The 27,818-nt window shown below is 39.2% G+C and overlaps 1 protein-coding gene across 22 annotated transcripts in view; it reads right to left on the reverse strand.

Moving 5' to 3' along the window:
• CREM (cAMP responsive element modulator) overlaps positions 1-27,818 on the reverse strand; it is an 88,796-nt gene that overhangs the window by 41,568 nt on the left and 19,410 nt on the right. For 15 of the 22 annotated variants that reach the window (XM_031015148.3, XM_031015149.3, XM_031015142.3 and 12 more), the window contains one exon: positions 25,521-25,644. The exons of 2 other annotated variants lie outside the window; for them this stretch is intronic. In XM_031015148.3, coding sequence (XP_030871008.1) covers positions 25,521-25,644 — 124 coding nt within the window. Of the gene's footprint in view, positions 1-4,167; positions 4,409-25,520; positions 25,645-27,818 lie in introns of those variants that run through there. 5 more of the 22 variants (XM_004049262.4, XM_004049254.4, XM_055352920.2 and 2 more) reach the window with 2 other exon arrangements.

Raw genomic sequence — 27,818 nt, forward strand, 5'->3', positions numbered from 1 at the left:
AATGGCGTGAACCCAGGAGGTGGAGCTTGCAGTGAGCGAAGATCACGCCACTGCACTCCAGCCTCGGCAAAAGAGCGAGACTCCATCTCAAAAAAAAAAAAAAAAAAGCTTCTCCACCATGATCAAATGGGCTTCATTCCTGGGATGCAAGGCTGGTTCAACATATGTAAATCAATAAACGTAATCCAGCATATAAACAGAAACAAAGACAAAAACCACATGATTATCTCAATAGATGCAGAAAAGGCCTTTGACAAAATTCAACAGCCCTTTATGCCAAAAACTCTCAATAAATTAGGTATTGATGGGACGTATCTCAAAATAATAAGAGCTATTTATGACAAACCCACAGCCAATATCATACTGAATGAGCAAAAATGGGAAGCATTCCCTTTGAAAACTGGCACAAGACAGGGATGCCCTCTCTCACCACTCCTATTCAACAGTGTTGGCAGTTCTGGCCGGGGCAATAAGGCAGGAGAAAGAAATAAAGGGTATTCAATTAGGAAAAGAGGAAGTCATATTGTCCCTGTTTGCAGATGACATGATTGTATATTTAGAAAACCCCATCGTCTCAGCCCAAAATCTCAAGCTGATAAGCAACTTCAGCAAAGTCTCAGGATACAAAATCAATGTGCAAAAATCACAAGCATTCTTATACACCAGTAACAGACAAACAGCCAAATCATGAGTGAACTCCCATTCACAATTGCTTCAAAGAGAATAAAATACCTAGGAATCCAACTTACAAGGGATGTGAAGGACCTCTTCAAGGAGAACTACAAACCACTGCTCTACAAAATAAAAGAGGACACAAACAAATGGAAGAACATTCCATGCTCATGAATAGGAAGAATCAATATGGTGAAAATGGCCATACTGCCCAAGGTAATTTATAGATTCAACGCCATCCCCATCAGGCTACCAATGACTTTCTTCACAGAAATGGAAAAACTACTTTAAAGTTCATATGGAACCCAAAAAGAGCCCACATTGCCAAGATAATCCTAAACCAAAAGAACAAAGCTGGAGGCATCACGTTACCTGACTTCAAACTATACTACAAGTCCACAGTAACCAAAACAGCATGGTACTGGTACCAAAACAAATATACAGACCAATGGAACAGAACAGAGCCCTCAGAAGTAATACCACACATCTACAACCATCTGATCTTTGACAAACCTGACAAAAACAAGAAATGGGGAAAGGATTCCCTATTTAATTAATGGTGCTGGGAAAACTGGTTTGTCATATGTAAAAAGCTGAAACCGGATCTCTTCCTTACACCTTGTACAAAAATTAATTCAAGACGGATTAAAGACTTAAATGTTAGACCTAAAACCATAAAAACCCTAGAAGAAAACCTAGGCAATACCATTCAGGACATAGGCATGGGCAAGGACTTCATGTCTAAAATACAAAAAGCAATGGCAACAAAGCCAAAATTGACAAATGGGATCTAATTAAACTAAAGAGCTTCTGCACAGCAAAAGAAACTACCATCAGAGTGAACAGGCAACCTACAGAATGGGAAAAAATTTTTGCGATCTACTCATCTGACAATGGGCTAATATCCAGAATCTACAATGAACTCAAACAAATTTACAAGGAAAAAAACAAACCACCCCATCAAAAAGTGGGCAAAGGATATGAACAGACACTTCTCAAAAGAAGACATTTATGCAGCTAACAGACACATGAAAAAATGCTCATCATCACTGGCCATCAGAGAAATGCAAATCTAAACCACAATGAGATACCATCTCACACCAGTTAGAATGGTGATCATTAAAAAGTCAGGAAACAACAGGTGCTGGAGAGGATGTGGAAAAATAGGAACACTTTTACACTGTTGGTGGGACTGTAAACTAGTTCAACCATTGTGGAAGACAGTGTGGCGATTCCTCAAGGATCTAGAACTAGAAATACCATTTGACCCAGCCATCCCATTACTGGGTATATACCCAAAGGATTATAAATCATGCTGCTATAAAGACACATGCACACGTATGTTTATTGTGGCACTATTCACAATAGCAAAGACTTGGAACCAACCCAAATGTCCAACAATGATAGACTGGATTAAGAAAATGTGGCACATATACACCATGGAATACTATGCAGCCATAAAAAAGGATGAGTTCATGTCCTTTGTAGGGACAAGGATGAAGCTGGAAACCATCATTCTCAGCAAACTATCACAAGGACAAAAATCAAACACTGCATGTTCTCACTCACAGGTGGGAATTGAACAATGAGAACACTTGGACACAGGAAGGGGAACATCACACACCAGGGCCTGTCGTGAGGTGGGGGGAGGGGGGAGGGATAGCACTAGGAGATATACCTAATGTAAATGATGAGTTAATGGGTGCAGCACACCAACATGTCACATGTATACATATGTAACAAACCCACACGTTGCGCACATGTACCCTAGAACTTAAAGTATAATAATGAAAAAATAGGTTAAACTCCATTATTATTCATTAAAAAAATTCACATGGCTTCCTACCCTTAACATCTTAGCACTATTATTATACTGAGTGTGTGGCGCTATAGCTGAGTACATGGCTGCCTGTGAAGTAGGGTATGGTACACAGATGGCATAGAGGGAACAAGGTCAATGAAAGATCCAATAACATGCATGGTATCCCCAAAGACAAAATAGGTAAATAAAGAAGCATTTTTTTTTATTTATGCAAGGTGATGGATTCAGTTTTCAGGAGCCTAGGCCCCTAAAATGGCAGGGCAACAGCAGGACCACCAGGTGGAAATGTTCAATAGGCAAGGAGAATTAGGGGACTGGTTATTGGATTAGAGCCCAGATAAGAAATAAACATCTGAGGCCAGGCGCAGTGGCACACGCCTGTAATCCCAACACTTTGGGAGGCCAAGGTGAGCAGATCGATTGAGATCAGGAGTTCAAGACCAGCCTGGCCAACATGGTGAAGCCCCATCTCTACTAAAAATACAAAAATTAGCCAGGTGTGGTAGCATGCGCCTGTAATCCCAGCAACTGGGGAGGCTGAAGCATGAGAATTGCTTGAACCTGGAAGGCGGAAGTTGCAGTGAGCTGAGATCACACCACTGCACTTCAGCCTCGGCAACAGAGCGAGAGTGTGTCTCAAAAAAAAGAAGAAGGCTGGGCATGGTGGCACATACCTGTAATCCCAGCACTTTGGGAGGCCGAGGTGGACGGATCATTTCAGGTCAGGAGTTCAAGACCAGCCTGGCCAACATGGTGAAATCCCGTCTCTAACAAAAATATAAAAATTAGCCAGGTGTGGTGGCACATGCCTATAATCCCAGCTACTTGGGAAGATAAGGCAGGAGAATCACTTGAACCCAGGAAGCAGAGGTTGCAGTGTGCCAAGATCGTGCCATTGCACTACAGCCTGGGTAACAGAGTGAGACTCAGTCTCAAAAAAAAAGAAGGAAGATCCTTGTAATATCAACAAGGAGGAATCTACAAAGTATTACAATTGCTCTGTTCATAATATGTAAGTAGGGTTCTAAAGAAGCCCTGAAAACAGAAAGGAATTAGTTAAAATGTCTTTCCTAAAAGACACACAAGGAGACAAACCAAAGTTCACTTAAACTAAAATATGCATACTGCAGGTAGAAATAGAGAAATCTTTCTTATAAACATCAAATATTCATTCTAAGACATTTTTCTAAGCAAAAATTTCACCAAAACACATCATCTTTATGAATTAACTCTTCTACTTGCTGAACAAATATCTACTGGGAGCTTAATACAGCAGTGAATGAGAAAAGCTGCTGCTCTCCCAGATCAGAAGACAGAAATAGATGAAGAAACAAATACATAATTTGGGTAGTGCTCCATTCTTAAAAGAACAGTAAAGCAGAATAACGGATTTGAGAGCGACAAAGCAGGGACTGGGGGTGGTGTGGTAAGAGACTATTTGTTGTAGATAATTTCTCAGAGGAGGGAATGTTTACACAAAAAGCCTAAATGAAGAGAAGGAAAAAGTGATATCAAGATCTATGAATAATTTATCACATTCTAATAACCAAGTAGGCAACTGCTCAAAAAACTAAAACATAAAATGGATGTTATTTTATATTTCACAATTTTTACCCCTCTTTTCACGAGGCTTTAAAAGTGTGTAGAAGGTACTTATAGCAGACATCATTTACCTTTTCTTCCACATCCCCTGAAGAATAATCCTCTTCTATAGGACGCCTGAAACATAGATTATGCTGATGCCACCACATCCACCGAAAATCCCACTATAAACAGTACTTAATCTGAAGAAATAAGGTAAGATGATGCAATTGACAGCCTTATTTGGCTTTGCAATTAAAAAAAACCCTAATAATGACACTTATAACTGGGAAAACCTCACAGTGTTGTAACACAGCATTTGATTAGCACCTAGTGGACTAGCTCTGACCCGTAGCTAGGTTCCCTCACGATGGGGTTTATGATGTCATAGTATAGCTGCACATGTCACAGAGCTACTAGGCCTGCATTCAAGACAATAAAGGATTTTAAAATGTGAATTCACAATATAGCAGACTGCTCTATCAACTCTGCTCCTGAAAAATCAAATCTCTGTACTACCTAGTTTAAGGACTACAATAAAAATACACAAGCTAAGCAAGAAGTTGAAAACTATCTTGATGTTTATGTATTAAGACAGGATTCTCAAAAGTCTGTTCTATAGGGGAAAAAGCATTTAAGAGAATATTAGAATATTTCAAATGTTTTAAAGCTGAAAATAATAAGAATATTATAAATCAAATACCTGAATAAAGATGTAAAATATTCCACTTTAATTTTTTTTCCCCCACTGAGACGGAGTCTTGCTCTGTCGCCCAGGATGGAGTGCAGTGGTGCGATCTCGGCTCACTGCAACCTCCAACTCCTGGGTTCAAGCAATTCTCCTGCCTTAGCCACCCAAGTAGCTAGGATTACAGGCATGTGCCACCACGTCTGGCTGATTTTTGTATTTTTAGTAAAGACAGGGTTTACCATCTCTGCCAGGCTGGTCTTGAACTCCTGACCTCAGGTGATCCATCCACCTTGGCCTCTCAAAGTGCTGGGATTACAGGTGTGAGCCACCGTGCCCGGCCCACTTTAATTTTTAAAAGTCATATTTGATTGTGCTGAGTAAGACAAACACAAAATGAAAAATGTAGTTGGTCTTCATTTTGGTTATCTTGAGTGACTTCATTCCCATTAAGGTGTTTTTTGCTTTGAGTTGGAGACAGAGTCCAGCTCTGTTGCTCAGGCTGCGGTTCAGTGGCACAATGTTGGCTCACTGCAACCTCCACCTTCCAGGCTCAAGCAATCCTCCAGCCTCAAACTCCCGAGTGGCTGGGATTACAGGTGCCCGCCACCACACCCTGGTAATTTTTTTTTTTTTTTTTGATACGGACTCTTGTTCTGTCGCCCAGGCTGGAGGGAAGTGGCGTGATCTGGGCTCACCGCAACTTCCACCTCCTGGGTTGAATCGATTCTTCTGCCTCAGCCTCCCAAGTAGCTGGGATTACAGGTGCCTGTCACCACACCCAGTTAATTTTTGTAATTTTAGTAGAGACGGAGTTTCACCATGTTGTCAGGCTGATCTCGACTCCTGGCCTCAGGTAATCTACCCGCCTTGGCCTCCCAAAGTGCTGAGATAACACGTGTGAGCCACCGTGTCTGGCCTAGCTGTTTTTTTTGTTTTGTTTTTAAGATAGTGTGGCTAACAAATTGCAAATTCAATGCATTTAAATTTTACCTTAAGAATATATGCTGAAAATATTTGTTACAAAGAGATTAGCCAAGTATGATTATTATTTCTATATTTACTATCCATTATCTTCTAAAGAGATGTTGTTGTTGCCTCCAATCCTTTTTTTAAGTATAGCGCATAAGCTGAAATCCATAATCTGAATTAAAAAGGGGGAAGAGGATCATTGTTTCTGATACTGTAAACGTAAATGGTCAAATTTCATGTTTCTAAAAAATTCACTTCTTGAAAGCAAAGCAAGTGTTATAATTCAGTCATTCTTAATTATCCAGAAGGGTTTAAATAATCTATTTTGATAATACTTCCAGTAAGCACTTAAATTAAAATTAGGGTTCTTTATCCTTTGAGAACAGTGCCCTAGCTAAACGTTTTTTTTTCTAGCTAATCCTTATAGTATCTTGGATTTCCTATTTATAGTATTTGGGGCATCATTTTATATTCTAACCAATATGAGATATGTTTCACTTATTATAGTAATATATATATTAAAGTACTATAAAAATGGACATGACCTTTATAGAAGTCAAACTCTTTTAGCTTTGGAAGGAACTTTTGAAAGCCAATCTCGTATTTGGTTTCAGTAAGACTGAAACTGATCATGATTTACTAGCCAAATGTATTTCAAAATAATAAATACACATAAGGAATTTGCAGTAAGATTCTAAGCCAAAAAAAGGCTTTTTATGCAACAGACCTCATATAAGTGCAAACAGTAGGTATTAAAATTGCTCTTAACAGTAATATGGATCATTTCTAATAATGAACAGGAAATGTTCATGCCAAAAGCTAGAAACCAGGGAATGAATGCCTACAAACCACTTATCAAAACTTTCATGTTAATCTTTATTTCTAACCTAAATCAACTCTTTATTGTAATATCTATGAAACAGTCAAACTGCAATTCATATGAATTATTCTGATTATCATATTTCTTCTACCAATCACTTGGTATAAGTCTAACGAGTACTGACTTGACAAAAACCACCACAGAAAAACAGTAACGATAAACAAAATGTGGTACATACATACAATAAAATATTATTCAGCCTAGAAAATAAAGTCCTGTCACATGCTACAAAATGAATGACGGTTAAAGACATTATGCTAAATATGTCAGTCACAAAAAGACAAAATACTGCATGATTCCACCTATAGGAGGTATCTAGTCAAATTCAGAGAAACAGAAAGTAGAATGGTAGTTACCAGTGCCTGAGGGGAAGGGGAAGGGGCAGTTGTTTAATAGGTGCTTAGCTCTAGATCTGCAAGACAGAAAAAGTTCTGGAGATCTGTTTCATTAAAATGTTACTTAACATCAGTGAACTGTGCACTTAAAAATTGCTAACATGGGCCAGCAGTGGCTCACGCCTGTAATCCCAGCTCTTTGGGAGGCCAACGCAGGTGGATCACGAGGTCCGGAGATCAAGACCATCCTGGCTAAGACGGTGAAACCCCGTCTCTACTAAAAATACAAAAAATTACCTGGGGGTGGTGGCACGTGCCTGTAGTCCCAGCTACTCAGGAGGCTGAGGCAGGAGAATTGCTTGAATCCGGGAGGCGGAGGTTGCAGTGAGCTGAGATCACACCACTGCACTCCAGCCTAGGTGACAAAGCGAGACTCCGTCTCAAAAAAAAAAAAAAAAAAACTGCTAACATGGTACATTTTACGTTATTTTTCCCACAATAAAAATTTTTTAATAACTATGGCTCCAAATTTGATGGATATAATTAACTGGCTTTTTGCCAAGAAAACACTCATTAAATTGATTTTACTAAATTGCAATGAGACTGATGCTCATCATCTTAAATGATATAATTCTAAAGCTCTGGACTCTCTCGTACTCCTGGCCTGAGAATTATAGTGCAACAAATACAGTGGCTGTTGGTGCCAGGAATTATATGAAAACAATTCCTAATGCATCAAAATGAGTAAAATTTAAATTTTCTATGACTTCACACACCCAGGGTCAGAAGCTGAATTGGGATCTAACTTTGAAACTGTCTTCTATGCCACTGAATAATGGAGTAACAGAGTAATAGTATATATGTATCCATAGTGCACATAAACACACACACACGTATAAACTGCTATACAGTATGTATATAGGGAGAGACAAGAGAGCATATATTCATTATTACTCTTAATGAACTATGGATTTTTCTAGGTAATGTTCTCTGAGATTGTCTGGTTAAACACTGAGTACCTATGCATTTCAGGTGATAAATGGTGGAGTGGTCAATGGACTCTAAACCCAGATTGCCTGGGTTCAAATCTTGGCTCTGCCTTTTCTAGCTGTGTCATCTGCAACAAGTGACTGAGACTCTCTGTGCCTTGTTTTCCTCAACTGCAAATGGGAATGAAAACAGTACCTTTCTACAGGGTTGTGAAGATTTAGTCAATGTGTGTAAGGCACTTAGAACCGTGTCTGGCGGCCTGGCCTGGTGGCTCACACCTGTAATCTCAGCACTTTGTGAGGCCGAGACAAGTGGATCACCTGAGTTCAGGAGTTTGAGACCAGCCTGGCCAACATGGTGAAACTCCATCTCTACTAAAAATACGAAATTAGCTGGGCGTGGTGGCATATGCCTGTAATCCCAGCTACTCAGGAGGCTGAGGCAGGAGAATCACATGAACCCGGGAGGCAGAGGTTGCAGTGAGCCAGGATCACGCCATTGCACTCCAGCCTGGGCAACAAGAGCGAAACAACGTCTCAAAAACAAAAAGAACAGTGCCTAGCACATACCGAATTTCAATAAAAGCTCACTTTTGTTATTTTTATTATTGCTACATTTTATTCAAATAATTTGGTCAACAAAGTAGTTTAGATAGCATATATGTATATTAAACCCTTTGATTTGAAAGGATTAAAAACATTTATAAAAATCGTCCCCAAAATGGAGGCAAGGAAAGAAGATTTACATAAAAGTAGATGTCAAAATCAGAATCATTTTGACAAAACGTGATACAGTTTGGATGCTTATCCGCTCCCAATCTCATGTTGAAATATAATCTTCAATGTTGGAGGTGGGGCCTTGTGGGAGGTGTTTGGGTCATGGGGGATCCCTCATGAATGGTCATGAGTGAGTTCTCGCTCTGGTAGTTCTGAGAGCTGGTTGTTGAAGAGTGTGGCACTTCCCCTCTCTCTTGCTCCCTCTCTCTCCATGTGATACCCTGGCTCCCCCTTCTCCTGCTGCCATGATTTGAAGCTTCTGGAGGCTTCCCTAGAAGCAGATACTGGTGCCATGCTTCTTGTGCAGCCTGCAGAACCGTGAGCCAAAACAAACTTCTTTTCTTTATATATTATCCAGCCTCAAGTATTTCTTTTTCCTTTCCTTTTTTTTTTTTTTTTTTGAGATGGAGCCTCGCTCTGTGGCCCAGGCTGGAGAGCAGTGGTGCAATCTGGCTTACTGCAACTTCTGCCTTCCGGGTTCAAGTTTCAAGTGATTCTCCTGCCTCAGCCTCTGGAGTAGCTGGGATTACAGGCGCCTGCCACCATGCCCAGCTAATTTTTGTATTTTTTTGTAGAGACAGGGTTTCACCATGTTGGCCAGGCTCGTCTCGAACTCCTGAGCTCAAATAATCCACCCAACTCAGGCTCCCAAAATGCTGGGATTACAGGCATGGGGACTGCCCCAGCCAGGTACTCCTTTATAGCAATGCAAAGCAGACTAATTTAACACAGCCAGGCCAAATTGCATCTTTAAGTTGTTTTCAGTTCCAGTCCAACAGTCAGAGTACATAAATAGTAAAGTCTAAGAGTTTAGCTCCTTACAAAAATTATAATGCAGTTTGGTCTTACCATGAAATCTGAAATAGTTACAGGTTATATTTTACATTTTTATGCCCAAAGTGGCCTGCAATGTTTTAAAATATCTAGGAGAAATCTAAAGTACCTAAATTAAGAAGCATAAAACATATAATTTTAAGCAAGCTCCTGACATACCGGAACTTTGCTTATAAAACTATAAAAAATTAGCTTTTCTCCTCTATACCCTTTGGAGGCCTACTAAGCATTGTAGATTTTTGTTCCTTTACAAAGGATTCCGAATACAATATATTTTAAAACCAGCATAAGCCATTTCATCCTAAAGCCTAATTACTACCATTTTAAGATCAAGGAAGGTCACTATGAGGATAAAAGCAAGCATTTATTGCACATTGACCAGATGCCAAACTCTGTGCTTGTGCTTCACACAAATCATCTCATTTAATCTATGAAATCAGTATTTTCCATGTTTTAGGTAAAGAAAGCAAAGATCAAATGATTAGTCTTAATACTTAAAACTGCATAAAATTAGTATCAACTTTAATCTAGTATTAAAATATAGTATGAAAAATACCTTCAACACTACTTTTAAGTAAACAAGCTAAATTTAATTCAAACTGAGTATACATGTATAAATTAGGGCTCTTTTTGTTTTTTTTTTTTGAGATAGGTTCTTGCTGTGTCACCCAGGCTAGAGTGCAGTGCAGCTTCCCAGGCTCAAGCGATCCTCCCACCTCAGCCTCCTGAGTAATTTGAACTACAAGCACATGTCACCACACTCAACTAATTGTTTTTTTGTTTGTTTGTTTTTTGTTTTTTGGAGATGGAGTTTCGCTCTTGTCGCCCAGGCTGGAGTGCAGTGGTGCGATCTTGGCTCACTGCAACCTCCGCCTCCCGGGTTCAAGCGAATCTCCCGCCTCAGCCTCCCGAGTAGCTGGGATTACAGGTGCCCACCACCATGCCTGGCTACTTTTTGTATTTTTAATAGAGACAAGGTTTTACCATGTTGTTGGCCAGGCTGGTCTTGAACTCCTGACCTCAGGTGATCTGACTGCCTCAGCCTCCCAAAGTGCTGGGATTACACATGTGAGCCACTGCACCTGGCCTAAGTTTTTAATTTTTCATAGAGACATGGTCTCCCTATGTTGTACAGGCTGGTCTCGAACTCCTGTGCTCAAGCAATCGTCTCATCTCAGCCTCCCAAAGTGTTGGGATTACAGGCATGAGCCATCATACCTGGCCTCTTTTTATGTATGAAGCAGTAAACAAGCCCTTGGAGATGAGAAAATGAGAAAGCGCTAGGAACAAAAGACAGGGGAGACCAACTTACAAAGGCAATACCTACCATGGTATATTACCATATCCAATAGTAAATATGCACACATTTAATATTTTTGTTCTGTATTTTTTTTATTTTTGTTTTTTGTTGTGTTGAGACAGGGTCTTGCTCTGTCACCCAGGCTGGAGTGCGGTGGCATGATCACGAATCACTGCAGCTTCAATCAACCTCCAGGGCTCAAGAGATCCTCCCACCTTAGCCTCCTGAGTAGACAGTACTACAGGCAAGTGCCACCATGACTGGCTAATTTTTTTTTTTTGTAGAGATGGAGTCTTACTTTGACCCAGGCTGGTCTTGAACTCCTGGGCTCAAGTAATCCTCCTGACTTGGCCTCCCAAAGTGCTGGGATTACAGGCATGAGCCACTGCTCCTCTCCCATTAATTATTATTTTGTATTTGATTTTATTTTCTGGTGGCCATGATTTGCTGGTGCCCGAAGAAAGTGTTTAATCTCACAACTGGGCAAATTGAGCTCAGGTGGTTAGAAAAACTTAAAAATAATTCTTGCTTTTTCAACCAAATTTGCTACAACTGGCCTCTACTGTGGCCTCTGAGAAGCCCAGGCTTCAGTACTGCCTGAAGCAGGCTGTGTAAGACTTTAGATTCTGGACTCCTTCTTTGTAAAGGATGACAGCGGCTTCCTAGAGAGGGTGTCTCATACTGATAGGCAGAGAGACAAGCAGGAGAGAAAGACTGGGCAAGGAAAGCATGTGGAGGTTGGAGATGTACCTTTTAAATGTTCTTTACATTTTGAATTGACAAAAAAATTGCATTTATCATGTACAACATGATGTTTTGGGGTATATATACATTATGTAATAGTTAAATCTAGCTAATTAATAATAGCATTACCTCACGTAGTTGTTTTTGTGGTGAGAACATTATTAACATTCAACTATCTCTGCAGTTTTCAACAATACATTGTCCTTAACTGTAGTCACCATGCTGTATGATAGCTCTCTTGAACTCATTCCTCCTAACTGTAATTATATATTCTTGGACCAACATTTCCCCATCCTTCCCTCTGCCTAAGCACCCCCACCTCTGGAAACCACCATTCTTCCCTCTAATTCTATGAGAACTTTTTAGACTCCACACATGAGTGAGATCATGCAGTATGTGTCTTTCTGGGCCTGGCTTATTCACTTAACAGAATGTCTTCCAGATTCCTCCATCTTGTTGCAAATGACACTTCATTCTTTTTTATGGTTGAATAGTATTCCATTGTGTATACATACCATACTTTCTTTATCCATTCACCCACTGATGAACACCGAGGCTGATTCCATATCTTGGCCATTATGCATAGTGCTGCAATAAACATGGAAGTGCAGATATCTCTTCCACACACTGCTTTCATTTCCTTTGGATAGATACCCAGTAGTGAAATTGCTGGATCATCTGGTACTTCTATTTTTAATATCTGGAGGAACCTCCATACTGTTTTCCATATGGCTATACAAATTTACATTCCCACCGTCAGTGTATAAGTGTTCCCTTTTCTCCATATTCTTGCCAATATCTGTTATCTTTTGTCATTTTGATAATAACCAACCTAACAAGAGGAAGGTGATATCTCATTGTAGTTTTGATTTGCAATTCCCTGATGATTAATGATGTTGAGCTTTTTTTTTTGGTGAGACAGAGTCTCACTCTGTTGCCCAGGCTGGAGTGCAGTGGTGTGATCTCGACTCACTGCAACTTCTGCCTCCCGGGTTCAAGTGATTCTCCTGCCCCAGCCTCTGAGTAGCTGGGATTACAGGTGCACAACACCACTCCTGGCTAATTTTTTTTATTTTTTGTTTTGGAGACGGAGTCTTGCTGTGTTGCCCAGGCTGGAGTCCACTGGGACCATCTTGGCTCACTGCAACCTCCGCCTCTGGGTTTAAGCAATTCTCCTGCCTCAGCCTCCCAAGCAGCTGCGATTACAGGCGCCTGCCACCACATCTGCTTATTTTTGTATTTTTAGTAGAGAAATTTTGTACTAAAAATACAAAAATTAGCCAGGCATGGTGATGCACGACTGTTATCCCATACTAGGCAGGCTGAGGCACGCAAATAGTTTTAACCCGGGAGGCGGAGGTTGCAGTGAGCCGAGATCGCATCACCACACACCAGCATGGGCAACAGAGTGAGACCCTGTCTCATAAATAATTAAATAAAAGCATAGCAATGCAATTATGTACAGTACATATGCTTGATAATAAAAAAATGACTGTTACTGGTTTATGTATTTACCATACTTTTTATTATTGCTTTACTTCAAGTTATTTTAAAAAGTTAACTGTAAAACAGCCTCAGGCAGGTCTTTCAGCGAGTATCCAGAAGGCGGCACTGTTATAAGAGATGACAGCTCCATGAGTGTTCTTTCCCTGAGAACCTTCCAATGGGACAGGATATGAAGGTGGAAGACAGCAATACAGATGATCCTGACACTATACAGGCCTGGGCCAACATGTGTGTTTGTGTCTCAGTTTTTAACAAAAAAGTTTAAAAAAAAAAAAATTCAAACACAGAAAAGGTTTACACAGAATAAGCATAGAAGAAAACATTTTTATGCAGCTGTGTAATATGTTTGTGTTTTAAGCTAAGTGTTATTACAAAAGTCAAAAAGTAAAAAACTTACAGTAAGCTACAGTTCGTTTATTGAAGAAATGATGTTTTATGAATTTAGTGTAACCTAAGTATACAATGTTTATCAAGTCTACAATAGCAAAAAAATAAAATAAGTTAGCTGGGCATGGTGGCATGTGCCTGTAGTCCCAGTCACTCGAGAGGCTGAGGCAGGAGGATCACTTGAGCCCAGGAGTTTGAGGCTGCAGTGAACTATGATTGTGCCACTGTACTCCAGCCTGGGCAAAAGAACAAAACTCTATTAAAAAAAAGACAGTCTACAGTAGTGTACAATAATGTCCTAGGCCTTCACATTCCCTCACCGCCCACTCGCTGGCACACCCAGGACAACATCCAGTCCTGCAAGCTCCACTATGGTTTCGTGCCCTATACAGATGTGCCATTTTTATCTTTGATACCGTATTTTTACTGTACCTTTCCTATGTTTAGATACACAAATACTTATTATTGTGCTCCAATTGCCTGTAGTATTCAGTATAATCACATCCTATACAGGTTTGCAGCCCAGGAATAACAGGCTGTACCATACAGCTTAGGTATGTAGTGGGCTATACCATCCAGGTTTGTGTAAGTACACTCTAGATGTTTGCACAAAGATGAAATCACCACACCATTGGTTCTGTTGGATCATAAGGGGAAAAAAAAAAGATGAAATTGCCTAACAACACATTTCTCAAAATGTAGACCTGTTGTTAAGTGATGAATGACTGTACTTGGCCATTTTTATGTCTTCTTTTGAGAAAAATCTATTCGGGTCTTTTGCACATTTTTAGAAAATCAGGTTGTTTTCTTACTATTGAGTTGTTTGAGTCCTTCTGTGTTTCGGATATTAACCCCTTATCCAGATGTATAGTTTGCAAATATTTTCTCCCATTCTGTAGGTACCCTCTTCGCTCTGTGGAATGTTTCCTTTGCTGTGGGGAAGCTTTATAGTTTGACGTAATACTGTTTGTCCATTTTTGCTTTTGTTGCCTGTGCTTTTAAGGTTGTATCAAAAAACTCATCAGCCAGACTAATGTCAAGGAGTTTCCTGTTTCCTTGTAGTAGTTTCATAGTTTTGGGTCTTATATTTAATCCATTTTCAAGAGTTGATTTTTGTTTATGGTGAGAGACAAGGGCCTAATTTCATTCTTCTGTGTAAATATCTAGTTTTCCCAACATCATTTATTAAAGAAATGGCCCTTTCCCCATTGTGTGGTCCTGCCATCTTTGTTGAATATAAGTTGGTGTAAGTAAATGCATGGTTTTATTTCTGGACTTTATATTCTGTTCCATTGATCAATGTATCTGTTTTCATGCTGGTACCACGCAGTTTTAATTACTATAGCTCTATAGTATATTTTGAAGTCAGGTAGTGTGATGCCTTCAGCTTTGTTCTTTTTTTTTCCTGCATGACAAAGAGTCTTAACTTTCAAATGATTATCATACACCAAGTAATAACATGTTACAAGTGCTTAAGTTCTATCATCTAGTAAACTTAAGAGAAACTAAAAGTAACCCAAACAACTATACCAATATTGTTGTTCTAATCATTAGCAGGAATAGATTAAGGCTGAATGTTGCTTCACATAGGTTACAAATAACTATTTACTACTTTTTCATAGATAAAGCCCTGATGAATTCAAGAATGCATTAGGGGGAAAAATTATTTAATCCCTTTCTTTCTTCAAAAAAAATTGGTTTTGTTTAATTAGGTCTAAGAAAGAAAATGTCAACACTGATATATATGTTGCTTGAACCAAAAGGCATACAAAAATAGACAACATATACCAATTAATTTTCTAAAAAACATGAAATCTTTAGATAAGTTCTAAGTCTGTAAAAAAAAAACAAACCTATATTTGCTACTCTCCAAAAAGTGGAGGGACCTATTATATAATATACAGAAATAATTTAATGCCTTTCCATAAGAATACAACTTGAGCTATGTTGAAGCTTCATATTCCATGAGAGCATCTAAAATGCCAATTCATAGAACAGGTGCTTTTTTCTTCTCCTACCCATTTATGCAGCAGTTTTCACAGATTTCTGGCCGGATGTTGCAGACAAAGGCCAAGAGGTTATTCAAGACTTCATCCTTGTTCTGCCGGAAGTAGGTCTGGAGGGTGATCATCTTTTCTCCTGAGCCTCCTTCTGTGCTTCAGCTTCGTTCGCCTTGAACTCTTTTTACCCTCTGCAGGCAGCACTGTTCAATTTCAGCCTAAGCTACTTCTTTGGCCTGCTTCAGCCCCCGGTTCATCTGCCTGTGGGCCTTGGAAACCTTCTCAGCAGCCTGCTTCTTGGTCTGTAGCAGCTGCAGGATACCCTGCAATGGACTGGCCATGGCAGTGGTTCCAGCTTCATTCTTTTGGTTCAAGATTCCTTTCGCTATTTGGGGTCTTTTGTGATCCTGTATAAATTTGGGGATTGTTTTTCCCTATTTTAGTGAAGAATGTCATTGATATTTCTGATAGGGATTGCACTAAATGTGTAGACCGCTTTGGGTAGTATGGACATTTTAACAATACTAATTCTTCCAATCCATGAACATTTACTTGTGTCTCCTTCAATTTCTCTCATCAATGTTTTTTATAGTTTTCAATGTACAGATATTTCACCTCCTTGCTTAAATTTATTTCTAAGTATTTTTTTCATAGCTATTGTAAATAGAGTTTTCTTGATATTTTTTCCAGGTAGTTCACTATTAGTACATAAAAACAATACTGGTTTTTATAAGTTGATTTCATATCCTGCAACTTCAGTGAATTCATGTATTAGATCTAACAGGTTCTTCTGGTGGCATCTTTAAGGTTTTCTAATTTTTGTTCCTTTTTTTTAAAGGTTTTCATATGTAAGATCATGTCATCTATGAACAGGGAAAAGTTGACTTCTTCCTTTCCAATTCAGTTGCCTTTTCTTTCTTCTGCCTAATTGCTCTGGCTAGGACTTTCAGTACAATGCTGAATAGAAGTGGCAAAAATGGGCACCCGTGACTTTTTTTTTTTTTTTTTTTTTTGAGACAGGGTCTGGCTCTGCAACCTGGGCTGGAGTGCAGGGGCATGATCTTGGCTCATTGCAACCTGTGCCTCCCAGGCTCAAGCCATCCTCCCACCTCAGCCTCCCAAGTAGCTGGGACTTACAGGTGTGTGCCACCATGCCCGGCTAATATTTGTATATTTTCTGGTAGAGACAGGCTTTCACCATGTTGCCCAGGCTGGTCTCTTAACTCTCGGGCTCCAGCGATCCGCCTGCCTCAACCTCCCAAAGTGCTGGGATTACAGGTGTGAGCCACCACACCTGGCCTGGTATCCTTATCTTATTCCAGATCTTAGAGAAAAAGCTTTCAACCTTTCCCCATTCAGCATGATGCTAGTTGTGGGTGTGTCATATACTGCCTTTGTTGCACTGAGGTACATCCCTTCTTTATGTAATTTGTTGAGAGTTTTTATAATAAGGAAATAATGAATTTTTCACTTTTTTTATGCATGTATTGAGATGATGATATGGTCTTTTTCCTTCATTCTGTTGATGTGATTTATCAGGTTTACTGATTTGCATATGTTGAAACATCCTTGCATCCCTGGGATGAATGGTACTTGATCACTGTTTATGATCTTTTTAATATGTTGTTGAATTTGGTTTGCTAGTATTTTGTTAAGGATTTTTGTACCTATGTTCATCAGGGATATTGACCTGTAGTTTTTGTTGTTGTTGTTGCATCTTTATATGCATTGTTTTAAAGGAAAATAGTTATTATCTGCCAAAATAGAGGTCTACTTCTGAATGAAACCTGTTTAAAGACATGTGTTTTTCCTGAACTATGTCTGTTTTCTTCATCTAATATTGTCTCTACCTAATACACTCATTACCATAACCAGGCTTTTCTCCCTTATACCTTTTAAGAAAACCACTACAGTTTTATCTCTGATAGGGCTACAAAAATCCACATTTGTGGAGAGCACTATGAAGATATCGTCACAACTATTCAATGAAGCAGAAATTTCCCAAAGCCTCTGTTTTCCAAATACAATTCTTAATAGTCTGGGATTTACAAGGGTTATAATAACAAACGATAAAATAAGGGAAAGAAAATAGTCTCTGGCTGAACATAGTGGCTCACGCCTGTAATGCCAACATTTTGGGAGACTGAAGAGGGAGGATCACTTGAGGCCAGGAGTTCAAGACCAGCCTGAACAAGACAGTGAGACCCCATCTCTACAAAAAACTTACAAGTTAGCCAGGCATGGCAGTATGCACCTGTAGTTCTAGTTACTCCAGGAGACTGAGGCAGGAGTATCACTTGAGCCCAGGAGACTGACGCTGCAGTGAGTCACGATCATATCACTGCACTCCAGCCTGGGTGACAGAGTGAGACTCTGTTTCTTAAAAAAAAAAAAAAGAAAAGAGGTGGCCGGGAACTATGGCTCACGCCTGTAATCCTAGCACTTTGGGAGGCTGAGGTGGATGGATCACGAGGTCAGGAGATTGAGACCATCCTGGCTAACACAGTGAAACTCCATCTCTACTAAAAATACAAAAAATTAGCCAGGCGTGGTGGCGGGCGCCTGTAGTCTCTGCTACTAAGGAGGCTGAGGCAGGAGAATGGTGTGAACCCAGGAGGCGGACGTTGCAGTGAGCCGAGATCGCACCACTGCACTCCAGCCTGGGCAACAGGGCAAGACTCCGTCTCAAAAAAAAAAGAAAGAAAGAAAGAAAAGAGGCCGGGCGCAGTGGCTCATGCCTGTAATCCCAGCACTTTGGGAGGCCGAGGCAGGCGGATCACAAGGTCAGGAGATCAAGATCATCCTGGCTAACACGGTGAAACCCCATCTCTACTAAAAATACAAAAACAATTAGCCAGGTGTGGTGGCACGCGCCTGTAGTCCCAGCTCTCGGGAACCTGAGGCAAGAGAATCACTTGAACCTGGGAGGTGGAGGTTGCAGTTAGCTGACATTGTGCCACTGCACTCCAGCCTAGGTGACAGAGCGAGACTCCATCTCTACAAAAAAAAAAAAAAAAAAAGAAAGAAAGAAAAGAAAAGAATCCCTAAGTCTTACTCAAAAAAGAAACTATAAAATTAATGTTTCTTTTTTCAAATTTCAATGTCTAGCCTATTTTTTTTTGTTATTCATTATCTTTTATTGTGGTAAAAGACACATAACATATTCACTGTTTAAGTGTAGTTTGTAGTGTTAAGTATATTCACATTATTGTTAATCAGATCTACAGAACTTTTTCATCTTGCAAATCTGAAACTCCATACCCATTAAAAAATGACTCCCCATTTTTCCATCCTCTCAGCTTACTCTTTTACTAAAGAAAATCATACAGAAAAAGGTAAAAGGAGTAACTGTATTTATACTCAGTTATTTTTTCATTACTGCTAGTGACAAACTACCCATTAGTAAAACTAAGAAAAGGAACTTGAACATTTTCTACAAGTATCCAAACCTCATAATCATTACAAATTACCAAAACATCTTTAACAGTCTCTCAAACACTAAAATAAATTTGTATGCATTTTTATTGTAATTATAAAACCAAAATTTTTCTGAAATTTGACTCTGATTGCTTTATACTTCCTGAAATTACCTCTGCAACATCAAAATTTATTTAAAGCAAAGTACTGCCACCTTTAATACACTACTGGGATGAAAACATAAAAGCGTATTCTAAAGCCAAAAACTAACTTTTAAAGAAATATACTAGCTATTACATACAAAATTATCAAAATACGAGTACAGATACATAACAAATTCTTGTTGAAGTTGAAAAAAGTTGGTTACTAATATTAACAGTTCACCAGTTACTTTTTATTATGGCCTCTGAACCTTGAATTACCTTCAATAATGAGTTACGGTTCAAAGCAGTGGGTTTTTCTGAATTGGATGACTAAGGAACATTTTATAACACAGATTTAGCATTTATTGAAAAAAATTACTCTCTTCCTTTTTCTTCCATCCTTTGTTCATTTTTATAGATAATTCTAACAGAATACAAATGTTCTGTGTAACAGATAAAATATGAACCATGAAAAACAGCCAGGGGAAAGAATACATAAAAATAAGGAGCAATAGTGAAAAAATCTACAGTAAAACAGAAACTTTTATTTCAAAATTTTAACAGGAACACTTTTCTCCTTCAGTAGGAGTCCCTCAGCTAAGGAAATTAATATACTCAAGCTAAAATACAAGATTCAATAAAACACTGACCTTAAACTAGATCTACTTAGCTGAAATTATATGAAATCAACGTAACATAATGCAGATCTCTTTAATATACAAATAGGAGGTTGCTAACCTATTAACAAGAGAAAATGTTGCTTGAGGTCTTCTATTTGTTTGCTCACTTTTTGTTTGTTTTGTGATTGCCATCTACATCCTTCCTAGGCCTATGCGGGACCAAGAAGATTTTTGGCATAGCTGGGAAAAACAGAGAAATGCCATTCCAATTTTCCACCAGATTAAAAAAGAAAATTTACAACTCGCACATGACAACATTTCCAAGTATCCCTTGTTAAATCGTTCCTACTTCAATCCCCGACAGCATGCCAGGGCTGCTTTATTCCGAGGGACTCCTTACACACTGTGCACTTAGAATGGAAAAGATAAGAAAGGATAAGATATGAAGCCATCAGAAATTCAGAAGAGTCAGTCACTTTTGGCAAACATCATAGGGTTAACAGAGTTCAGCTTGATTAGGAGAGTATAATCTCTGAACAACATTCCCTAGCGGCTTTCTCTGCCTCCCTAGCGTCTCCTTGTTTCCAAAAATACAGAGGTCCTTGGAGAGGTTAAGTGTTATATGAGAACTAATTCTCTCGAGGCAGTATGCTGACCTTGACAATCTCCAGAGTTTCCTTCCACCCCTTTGACTCCTAGGATACTGCTCCTTTCATCTTTCCCTCCTATCTTTGCTGAAACCTTGAGAAGTAGTCATTTATAAAGAAGAGTTATTTAGCTTTCAGAGTCGAGGCCTCCAGGCTTCTGCAGCAGTTATGGAGAATTATACTTCAGAAAGTCAGTTTTAAGGTACATCCTTTCCACTGGCTCCATCTGAATGACCTCACCCACCTAGGTCTTCATGGCAGTGTTACCAATTCCCAAGAGTCTAGGAACAAGAAAAGTTCAAGGTGTCCACTCTACTGCCTTCAGAGTAGATCATACATTTGTGAAATGAATATGGATTGCATATTAATTATACTTAACTAGGTATAATGACATTTTGTTATATAAGAAAATGTCCATAATGTTTTAAGAGTTGTATACCCAGAAGTAAGTAGGAGTAAAATGACATGATGTCTGAGATCTGCTGAGCAGCTTAAAATACTTCAGCGACAAGAAGAAAAAAAGAAGATAGATGAGGCAAGTGCTACAAAATCTTTTTTTTTAATTTTATTGAGACAAGGTCTCACTATGTTGTCAGGCTGGAGTGCAGTGGTTATTCATAGGCATGATCACAGTGCACTACAGCCTTGAGCTCCTGGGCTCAAGCAATCCACTGGTCTCAGTCTCCCAAGTAGCTGGGACTACAAGGGCATGCCATCACACCTGGCAAAAATTTTTTTTGTATTGATTTATTTTTTACTAAAGAGACAAGCTCTCAAGCTGGTCTTGAACTCCTGGGCTCAGGCAATCCTCTTGCCTCAGCCTCCCAAAGTGCTGGGATTATAGGCATGAGCCACCATGCCTTGCCTAGCAAAATCTTAATAATTACTAACTTTATATATATGTGGAATCATTCTTCTACTCTTACGTATGTTTGAAGTCTTTCACAACAAAAGAAGTTTTAACTTCCCATTACCCATTTAAAAACAATATTATTTCCAGACGATGTGTCACTATTTTAAAACTACTTGTATTGTACATACAATATTTTTGCTTTTCACCATTTTGATTTCTGGAAAAGATTTCCTCCTGGCCAGGTTATTTAAAATGGACTCTCCAACTTATTATCAACCGTTTTACCAGAATCCAGCGAGTCTAGTCCTGTATATCAACACACGTACTTAATAAATAAGATACCAGCTTCCATTAAAAATAAATCAGCATAAAAATAATTTAGACAAGAAGAAAGCCAAGACAACATTTAACTTCCAGTTATTTGCCATACTAGGATTTGTTGATGGCAACTCCTGCTTCCAACTTTTTGACATTACCACCACCGTGATTTTGTTTTCAAACAGAAGAGAAAGGCTCCATTTATTACTACAAAGTTATAAAACAGAAAAGCAAAACTCCAGTCTCCCCTGGTGTACCTGCACCTCACCTCAATCCATCAGCAGAACAGGGGCCTGACAGCCAAAACCAAGCTCAACAGTTGCTAGGTCTCTGATGATTTTCAGAGTATATTCTTGATTAGCAGAAGCTCTGGAAAGGCCAGGACAATCAAAACAACCAGTATCAAATGACCTTAGATGCAAAGAATCAAACCCACTGAACGTTCTGCTCACGCCTTTTGTTCCCACACTGTTTACTGATAATCTGATCATATAAACAAGGAAGGTGAGTGTCAGAAATTCCTCTTTATTCACAACTAAGTTTAAATCTAAAACATATGGAAATTTACAATCCTCAAGTCTGAAGAAAAATGAGACAAGTGGCAAGTAAATACGAAGCCATCAGAAATTCAGAAAAGTCAGTCACTTTTGGCATACATCACAGGGTTAATAGAGTTCAGCTTGATTTCCTACTCCTTGTAAGATATATACTATTGTATGATAGTAACAATACTCATAAACGAACAGCTGCTGGTGTCACAAGAACTTTAATGAGTAATTATGTTCAGAAAATTCTGACTGCTAAGAATTGTCTTCTAATTCTTCAAAAAATCATGATCCATGCATGGCATGGAGGATAATTCTTAGTTAACTAAAATAATCCGTAAGTCAGCATACAGATTACTTCTTAATCTCTATATTTCTAGCATGTGAAAGATAAAAACCATAGTTTCAGTTTGATCAAATACTTCAAACAGGCTGGGTGCAGTGGCTCACGCCAGTAATCCCAGCACTTTAGGAGGTCAAAGCAGGTGGACTGCTTGAGGTCAGGAGTTCAAAACCAGCCTGGCCAACATGGCATAACCCTCTCTACTAAAAACACAAAAATCAGTTGGGCGTGGTGGCACATGCCTGTAATCCCAGCTACTCAGGAGGCTGAGGCATAATAATCATTGGAACCCGGGAGGTGGAGGATGCAGTGAGCACAGGTTGCAGTGAGCCGAGATTGCACCACTGCATTCCAGCCTGGGCGACAGAGTGAGACTCTGTCTCAAAAAAACAAAACAAAAACAACAACAAAAAAATACTTCTAACAATATAAAATAGAAAAACAGCAAAACTCCAAGAATTTACTATCCAGATTTAATAACTATCAATATTTATTAGCATACAACATTATTTGAGATTTTTAAAGAAGCATTACAAATGTAAACACAGGCTTTTTCTAGTTCCTTGATTCTGCCTTCTCACAAGTCTCTATAATCTTCCATTTTATTCAAAACATTCCCAAATTTCTCACATCCCAGTTCTCACCCCTTTGTTTCACAAACCCATCTTTCTCTATTAGTTAAAGACAAATTTCTTAAAAGAGTCTATACTTCCAACTTCCACTTCCCCTCCTCTTACTTATTCTCTAACCTACTAAAACCTAGTTTCTGTCCACTGGTCTCCTATTCAATTCCAAGCCCTCAGAAACCTAAGGCTACTTTTCAGACTCCACATTACTTAACCTGTTGGCAACACTCTTTTTTTTTGAGACAGGGTCTCACTCTGTCACCCAGGCCAGAGTGAAGTGGCTCCAACTTGGCTCACTGCAACCTCAGCCTCCTGGGTTCAAGCGATTCTCGTGCCTCAGCCTCCCGAGCAGCTGCGACTACAGGCGTGTGCCACCATAACCACCTAGTTTTGTATTTTTAGTAGAGACAGGGTTTCTTCATGTTGGCCAGGCTGGTCTCGGACTCCTGGCCTCAAGCGATCCACCTGCTTTGGCCTCCCAAAGTACTGGGATTACAGATATGAGCCACTGCACCTGGCCACCTGTTGGCAATTTCTGAGTGAGGCTCACAGAGGTGGCTGTCGCCCAGCCTGAAGGTCCTCAGAATTGCAAATTACCATATTTAGATCATGGAAATCTATTGCTGGGACTTCAGCCCCAGAATTCTGGAGTAAAAGGCATCTGTAGAACTTAGTGAGCCGGGACCCACCTAGAGGGAAGTAGAGTCAGAAGGAAGAAAATGTACTTTCAGGCTGGGTACAAGAAGCTCACGCCTGTAATTCCAGCACTTTGGGAAGGTGAGGTGCAATAGGAGTTTGAGACCAGCCTGGGCAATATAGTGAGAACTTGTCTCTACCAAAAAAAAAAAAAATGTGCTTTCAACTACAACTTCAGCAAAGGGCAGAATTACTGACCAGAAACCATAGCTCTAAAAATTCTGGAAAATCCCAAAATCATGAGAAAAAGTATACGCTTTCTATTCTATTCACACAGACAAAAAGACTAAAGGAGTATACGCTTTCAAAATGTTAACAATGATTAAATCTCTGGATGTCAAGATTATGGATAGTTTTTATATTCTTCATTTTAATATTTATTTTCTACAATGAACATGCATTTTTTTTAACAAGGGTGTGTGTGTGTGTGTGTTTAAGCAAAAGGCCTGGCCTAAATGCCTGTCTCTCAGTGTAACAAAAGGTGTTGCTAGGGAGATACAGCTCTACAGAATACGGCAGAAAACCTCCAGGGAACGAGCGGGTGTTGGCAGCTTTAAAGAGGAAAGAAAAGCAGGCTGGGTGCACAGGAAAGGAGAGCTCTCACACCAGTCTGGCCTAATATAACCCAAGAAGTGCCTGGTGTTTCCCCTGGGCCTTCCAGTCAACCACCAGGTCCTTTTTATTCTCCCTTTAATGTACCACAAAGGTCTCACCACTGCTCTGTATCTCACGCTACTTTGACTCCACCAGGCACCCTGATGGTGTCTTCACTTCCGACTCACTGACTTTCAATTCCACCTCCACATGGCTACTAGTGTCAAAACTGAAAATACGGTGGGCACCTGAAAATATTTCAATACTATTTAGAGTACAGTGTACTCTAAACCCTGAAATGTATACGATCCTCTGCTTACCTTTACCAGCTGGACTGCCCAGCCCAGACACCTGGCTCCAGTTAAACTCAATACCCATAGTTCCCTGAACATCCCATGCTCTGGCTCTGTGCCTCTGTGCACACTCTTCGCTCTGCCTAGAATATGCTTCCTCACCTTATCAACCTGGCAGACTCCTACTCATCCTTTGTGTCTAGCTGAAAGGAGATCTATAAAGCACTCCTAGTCAGCTGGCTGCTCCCTCTTCTGTAGGCCTTATTCATTTTCTACATAGTATTTTACAGCACTTCTTACTCTACTGGAATTATTGCTAAAATATCTGTCTACCCTACCAAACCATGGGATATTTAAGTCCTGAAACTACATATCCACATGCATCCGGAATAATTAGACACAGCAGACATTCAATAAATATTTGATGAACTAACAAATGTGTTTATTTTTCTATATTTTTAATAGATATCTCAGAAATAAATTTTAGGATCTAGAAACAGGTACTAACTGATACTGGTGACCTCTGAATGAAACCAATTCAAAGTTCGAGACCTAACTGAAAAGAAAGTAATGATCAAGACAAATATATACGGGGCAAATGGTAAGATTTCTGTCATCTTAACAGCTAAGGACATCAGAACTGTATCAATTTCGAATTAGCAACCCTCTCAAATCATACTTTGAGGATTACATATTCAGGAAGGGTTTTTGTTTTTCCTTCCATAGTGGTGGTGGCAATGGAGATGGGGCACTGCTGAATGTCTGTTAAAATGCAAGGCTAATTACAATACGTATCTTTTCTTCACAATCAAATAAGCAAGAATGGCTGATAACCAGGGAACATGGAAAATTTAAGATCAATGGCAAGAAAACAGAATCTGCACCTAATTCTCATTTCCATATATTTTGACTTTCAACGATGCCTGCCTATTGCCTACCTGAGCTAAAGCAGGGATTGAATTTTGGCCAGTCTGAGTCTGCACATGAGCAGACTTACTCTCTGTCAAAGAAGCTGTTATACTTCCATCATGCTGGGATTCAACTGTTTCCATGGTCATTTGTCTGAAAAGACAATAAAAGGAAGACAAATTAAGGCCCTATCTTAAGTATTTGGAAATACAGGTTGAACATCCCTAATCCAAAAATCCAAAATCTGAAATGCTCCAAAATCTGAAACTGTCTGAGCATTTACATGATGCCACAAAAGGAAAATTCCACATGTGACTTCATGCTATGGCTCAAAACTTTGTATCCTGTACAAAATCATTAAAAATATTGTATAAAATTACCTTTAGACTATAAGGTGTATATGAAACATAAATGAATCTCATGTCTAGACCTGGCTCTCATCCCCAAAGTAACTCATATGTATATGCGAATATTCTAAAATCCAAAAAATTCCAAATTCTGAAACAATTCTGGTCCCAAGCATTTCAGATAAGGGATACTCAACCTGTACTGTTTTTACCTAGCTTTCTAATAACCATTTCTGACATCCAATTGTACTATCTGGGTTTTGTTTTCTTCAAGAAACAGGTTCAATAGTAGAGTCCTAACTCTCTCATCTTTTCTTTTCTGCTCACTGAATATGAACATTACCAAGGGAGCACTGCAAAATGTCTCATGAAAACTACCTTATTTTAAAACTTATAAAGTCTTCCTGATCATTACTTTAACCCTGCTATTTAGCATGAATGACTGGAAAATTAGGTTTTCTATTTTACATGAAAAGTATAAATATTCTATGATTCTTAAGGCCTAATAAACCTGCTTTATACTATGAGGTAGTGTGAAGGAATTTCCCCATCGTCTAAATTAAATGTATAATAATATAAAAATGTGTCTTGCTTTGTTATCACTAAGTTGTTTCTGATAAACAAGCCCCAATTATTGAAAAAAGAGGACCTAATTTTTCCAGGAAAAACTTGTGATGTGATTTGAAGTTTGTGTATGAATTCAGTTTAAGTTAGTGATTTCTATATGGACCCTTTTTAGAAGGCAAACTATATTATAATAAATTTTATCCTGTTAAAGATAAAATATAAACAAAATAAACAAAACTAAAATTTAAAAACCTACAGAGGCCGGGCATGGTGGCTCACGCCTGTAATCCCAGCACTTTAGGAGGCTGAGGCAGGCGGATCACCAGGTCAGGAGATCGAGACCATCCTGGCTAACACGGTGAAACCCCGTCTCTACTAAAAATACAAAAAATTAGCCGGGCGCCACCGTGGTAGGCGCCTGTAGTCCCAGCTACTCGGGAGGCTGAGGCAGGAGAATGGCGTGAACCCAGGAGGCAGAGCTTGCAGTGAGCCGAGATCGCGCCACTGGACTCCAGCCTGGGCGACAGAGCGAGACTCCGTCTTAAAAAAAAAAAAAAACCCAAAAAACTTATAGAAACTACTCCCTGCTGTTACACATCTTTTCAGCTGTCAATAATACAATGTTTTTTTTCACCTTAGTCTAACTATACATCCAAAAAGTATATAGACCACTTAGATCTTTGAATTAAAACATCCAAGTTGTTTTTCCAGATTTAATTAGTTACCAGATTCTACAGATCCTTCATCTACTGTCTTTGACTTCCTACTGCCTTTTGCATTCCAGTAGCCGTTACCCAAATCCAATCCTTCCATGCTCAAACCTGTCTGCTATCGTCTATACTACAGTTATTTTAATACTTATAACTGACCAGGACAATTTAGAGCAATTATACCAAAATACAAACGTCGAGCCTACCATAGAAAAATGTCTTTCCCTTAATATTGCCTAATCCTTTATCTCTTTTCTTATAACTTCCCAGAGTGGCCTCTCCAATTCTAGGTAATTATAGGTCATCATCACACATGAAGTGTTAATTCCTACTGTTATACTTTTGGTTATGTGAGCAGTTTCCAAAGAAAATACCTCAGGACATTAGTTCTGCAGGTTCTAAAAAGGCATTATCTGGGGAAAAAGGGTAGGGAAAATGCTTTGTCAAAACGTTTTAAAGATTAAAAGGGTTTCTTTCCCACAGAACATCTCAAAAGCTTCAATCTGCTAGTGTGTCTTGAGAAGGGTGAAGGGCACAGGTCCAACAGACAGCATTTTCTAAAAGTATCTGACTACCAAACAAACCCTTTTCCCACAAAGCATGCCCTAGCAGGAGTATTTTGGAAACTACCTGGGAAATGTTGTCTTGTGCTATTTTTTACATCTTTGAAAGGCAAAACCTTTCTTAAGATTCTGCAACAACT

The sequence above is a fragment of the Gorilla gorilla genome, chromosome 8, assembly GCF_029281585.2.
Source record: "Gorilla gorilla gorilla isolate KB3781 chromosome 8, NHGRI_mGorGor1-v2.1_pri, whole genome shotgun sequence".
In the NCBI taxonomy this organism is placed as follows: domain Eukaryota; kingdom Metazoa; phylum Chordata; class Mammalia; order Primates; family Hominidae; genus Gorilla; species Gorilla gorilla.